At 40.8% G+C, this 5000-nt stretch overlaps 1 protein-coding gene across 1 annotated transcript; it reads right to left on the bottom strand.

Moving 5' to 3' along the window:
- Positions 1–1349: 1349 nt before the first annotated feature.
- LOC138051319 (transmembrane protein 177-like) lies at positions 1350–4872 on the bottom strand. Its single transcript, XM_068897506.1, has 2 exons — positions 3660–4872; positions 1350–2218 (listed from the first exon to the last, which is right to left on the bottom strand). The coding sequence occupies exons 1-2, from the start codon at positions 4552–4554 to the stop codon at positions 2169–2171; spliced, it is 945 nt and encodes a 314-aa protein (XP_068753607.1). The 5' UTR covers positions 4555–4872; the 3' UTR covers positions 1350–2168.
- Positions 4873–5000: the final 128 nt, after the last annotated feature.

Below are 5000 nucleotides of genomic sequence, written 5' to 3'. Positions count from 1 at the left end.
AAAGCAGGGACTGAAGGGTGTGAGGGGGTCAGACACAACGAATAATGTTAATCAGTTCCACATGATAAGTTACTGATAACATTTCATTTCTAAACAAATTGATAAAGCTGGAAATCTCCAAATTCATGTTCATCTGGTAATTGTCTTAAAAGCGCTTTTCAAGCGGAAGACCACCGAAGTCGTGGGGCTGGAAAGAGCTGTGGACAGGAATCTTAAGTGTCGCCAAATAGTGGCACTTTAGAAACTTTTAAAGGTGCCAGAGACAAGAAAGGCGATGAAGAGAAACTGAACTAAAGTTAAACTGTCTCTAATGCACCCATAAATACGACTTGAACATTGTGAAAATCTTCCAGGGCGTCCAGACGACCAGAGGATTACGCTAAAATTAAATTAACAAAATTAATTATATTAACAAAAACAGATCTCGTTTTTGTCAATTCACATAGCCGAGGCAAATTGCTCTAGGAGTCCGTAAATTAAAGCAAATGACATCAAACTAAAGCCGATCGAAGCAAATGTTAGTTTTCGGTGAGAGGAAAAATCTCGGACTCACTCAGCTTGCAGCCTCCTTTTGGGCTATACTCGAGAAGAGTCCAGGGAAGATTGGGGCGAAATGTCCCCCGGCCTATTCTCGAGTGTGACTGACCTCGTCGCAGCTTAAGAGAAAAGGGAGACTGCAGGTTGTCTAGGAAAAACCGGTATGCCCGGAGTAGCCACGTAGGATGCAGGGATTGTGCAGTGGTGAGAACACTCAACTCCAACCAATGTGACCCAGGATCGATTCCCAGACTCGGCACCGCGTGCGTCGAGTTTGTTGGTTCTCTACTCTGCACCTAGAAGGTTTTTTCCCACGTTCTTCGGTTGTCTCATCTCCTCAAAAACCAACATTTGACTTGCTTTGCGTTAATTGTTGATTTCAGTTTACAGAGTCCCCAATAGCCCACTTTCGATATATTAAAATAGCCCTTACGTGTGATGACGTCTGACTAGCTAATTTCACCACCAAGCCTCAAATGCGAAAATCAAACTTGTGAATTTTAGCATGAGCTAAATCCCAAAGGAGCAAAAAAATTTAAAAGAAAACCCACGAGCGAACAGTATTGCACGTCCAAATGGTGTGATTAATTTTGTGCAAATAAGGCTTAGTGGTGTAATTAGCTGGTCATCAGACGTCATTGCGTATAAGGCCCATTCAGTCCTAAACAAAAGGCATCATCTCGAGGCTCTGGGGAATAAATTTTAGGATTTGTATGAGTTTATTCCTCAGAGCCTCGAGATGCATGGTGCCTGTTGCTTAGAAGTGGGCAATTAGTGCTCCAGCACTAGAACAACTAGACACTCAAAAGTTCCTTTCCTTTCCTTTTCTTTTCTTTAGCGGTAAGATGCAATTACTCTTACAACTGTGCTAACCCTGTTCGGCCTATCATTTTTTACATTTGTTTCACCTCATTTAAACTTTTTTTCCAACCAACCAGTTGGCTCTACAACTACAGGGCCTGAACAATCGATGGAAATCGATGATCAGAAGATCAATCAATCAATCAATCAATGGCAGGCGATTACGGTTAATTAATTGACATTGATTGGCATCAGCCAATCGATGATCAATCGATAATCACACAAAAGTGGTGATGAACTTCATCGAGTGTCATCGATTGGCATTCCTGTTGGTAATCAATGAAAATCGATGTTACTTAATTGAAAAATTCTCATTGATTATGAAATGACATTGATAATCAAGGACAATAATATTGATAAGCACAAAAATTTGCACGATCGATTATCAATATCAGTCAATTACTTGAGTTGATATGGATTTTCATCCATTGTCATTGATCATTGATTCCAGCAATTGTTCAGGCCCTGACTACTAATAACGACTTATGGAAAATGAATCACTGAGGAGACTGCATTGTCATTGTAATAAAACAATACTGTAATAAATTTATTGTTCGTACATCCAGCTCTGCATACAAAGATTTATAGGGTGCCCTAAGGAAGTTTGGAGATTGCTCAAGCAGCAAGAGCTGCTCTGGGCTAAGCTTTAATTCGATCACTTTCCTTTCTCTCTCATGTAACTCCCAAATGCACGATAACACAAAATATGCAAGTTTAATAAAACATGAAAAATCACACAGCCAAGAAACTGCTTCAGCAGGGAATAATCTTCAAGAGTTTCTCTCCAGAGGCTGATTGCCACTGGCTCCACTTTCAGAATCTGATAAAATGAAAAAAAAAAAGTCACATTTTGTTTTCTTTTGTCCATTTATAACATTATTGTACACAGTCATTATAACCAATCTCAAGGCTGGTTTAGCTCATAACTGAAGACTTTGTGCACGCTTCAAGGTCCTGAGCTTCTGTTAATATATGAAAAGTAATTTGCCTGAAAAAATAATGAACCTACCACTAGAGAAAGAATTCATGTATTAGAAAAAGAACAGACTACTACCCCAAGAATTACCGGTCCACTCCTTGCAAGCAGACTGTGTGTGTGTGTGTGTGTGTTTATGAACATTGACATGATGCAATGACCTAGAATTTATTATCCCTGTGCAAAAAGACTGGAAAGTTTAAACATTAGCAAACAAGAACACAAAGACAGCACTTGCTTCTCAGTTATTTGAGTGTTGGTCTCATATTTTCCCATGGAGTTGTCAAACAAAACACTACGGTGGGAACACAAGGCTCACATCGATAATCTCAAGGTTGAGAATCCAGCACGTGTCAAATCAAAGCTAAAATATGGCCACCGTGGTATCACCATTTAGCACTTGGCTTGTCTTGCCGAGGGTTGGGAATTTGACAATCACTGTTCTCCCGCCAACATAACGAAGGGATGGGTAATACGTGTCTCATTTATGACTGTGAGTGTCACAGGAAAATGATGTTTAAATATTTTTTTGCTGATGAAAGATAAAAGGTTGGAAAACGCTTTGCCTCAAGCCTTCATAAAAAGAACATTTTAACACATAGACTCCTGGCAATGAGACTTAACAGATGTTACTCTGTCCAATGCCATCCAGGGGGCCTGAGGAGTAAATGGGTTAATAACATTGTGTCAATTATTCATATCTTCATAAAAATACCACCTTTATATGAAAGGGTGGGGACACGAAATGGACTTAGGGTGAGCCATTTAAAAGGCCATAAAGCTTTGGGAACCGAAAAACCCGAATCCCAAATTCTAATCCTGAGAGTTGCCAGGAAGATGTGCATGCGTTGGTTTGACCGCAGTGCCACCACACCTCGACCTCTTGTCAGTAGGAATTTTAAATTTGTTGTGGACTCACTCGGCTGCGCCTCGTGAGTCCACAACATTTTGAGCACTGTGATGACGAATATCGTTGTCGATAAGAGTACAGACAACGCTCAATCACTTTCAATTTGTTTTTTACCACAATATTCAACGCCAAAGAAAGTTTTTATTTCAAAACGTGACCAAAATAATGACTCAAAGAAAGAGCAAGCGTTGTCTATAATTTTCTTGCAATATGATTGGTTTATTTCCCAAAATGGGCGTGCCTGATTGGCTATTACATTGCATGACAAAATGACAGGAGCATGATGCGTGCAGCGTTGTCTAGACTCTCATTGACAATGGCAAATTAGCCAATCAGATAATTTGCCAGATTACAACCAATTGTGGTAAAAATTACCTTGGAGAGCTTTCAACTTCTTGAGTCTGTCCGTCAACAGTGGATACAAAGAAGATTCGATTTCATTTCCTTCCTTGGTGTAAAACTCTTTACCATCTTTTCCGTGCAATCTGCGAAGGATAAGGTTGAGCTGAATTCTTTTCGCGAAGAAATCTATACCTCCTTGAAGCATTCTAGGTTCACACTTAGCGGACATCTCGTCTGCTTCAAAGCAAACTTTGTGATAAAGGTGCGCATTGGCCATTTTGTAACAGAGGTAGCTCATACGACAAAGAAGAAGCTTGAGGATAACATCAAACAATGTATTGAGTTTCAAAACCCTAGGAGTTGCATTAGCAACTCGAAATGTGAGGTACAACCATGTCGGCGCCATGACTGAGTTAATAGCCAAATAATCCACACGTTGTATACGGGAAAGTTCGTGACCAATAGCAAAAGCTATTACATCGTCACTGGGAAGTAAACATTCTTTGATCATCAGACCGAGTTCCGAATCCCACTTAATATCCCTTCCCTGAAAGCTTATTCCGGCCTTTTCAATATCTTCAGCCCTCTCGAAGAGGAACCATTTTGGCAGCCCTACAACCGCACCGTTGGGAAACGACGGAGACCCACTCGAAATCGGGTATGCTCCCCGGTTCAAGAACAAGGAAATGTTGTCCGTATTCACGAGGCCGAACTTCTTCGCCACCTCCTTAAACTGCGTTTTGCAACGCTCTGGAACCTCGACGTACTTCTGGGGTTCTTCATCAGTTTTTAGTGCGATTATTCGTTTGCATGTTTCATGAGGGAAAACCTCCGCTGCGTTCTTGTAGATTAAAAGTCCTCCCATACCGAGACCGACAGATATACCAATGAATCGGTATGCAACCCTGCCAATTAGCTCGGCAGCCATAAATAAGGGAGATTTTAAAGAACTTTTGATTTCCTACAGAGCACATGGATCAAGGGAAAACCAAAATGGCGCCGGAAGAGTAAGACTGGACCACTGCCGGTAAGAATGGAAGCGAGGCTTTTGTGAAAGAGGGATGCCTCGGTTTTCCCGACTCCCTGATGATTTTGCCGCAAAAACTTGGCCACCTCATGGTGGCCTTGTAGTTTAGCTGACCAAATGCGGGTTTCAGTGGATACTTTTATGGCTCATAAATGAGAATTACTACTAATGAAGTTATATTTATTGTTTGTTTATTTACCGTTGTTGGAGAAATCCAGATTTACTGATAGCCTCATCAAAAGACATTCTCTGGGCTCATTACGTAATTTTTCCTGCCCGAAAAACATGACCACCCAAAAGAATGCCTGTCAAGAGTAGAATTCTATTTTCAGTTGTTTCATTACACA

Source organism: Montipora capricornis, chromosome 6 (genome assembly GCF_036669925.1).
Source record: "Montipora capricornis isolate CH-2021 chromosome 6, ASM3666992v2, whole genome shotgun sequence".
NCBI lineage: Eukaryota > Metazoa > Cnidaria > Anthozoa > Scleractinia > Acroporidae > Montipora > Montipora capricornis.
This window is presented reverse-complemented; position numbering and strand designations above follow the sequence as displayed.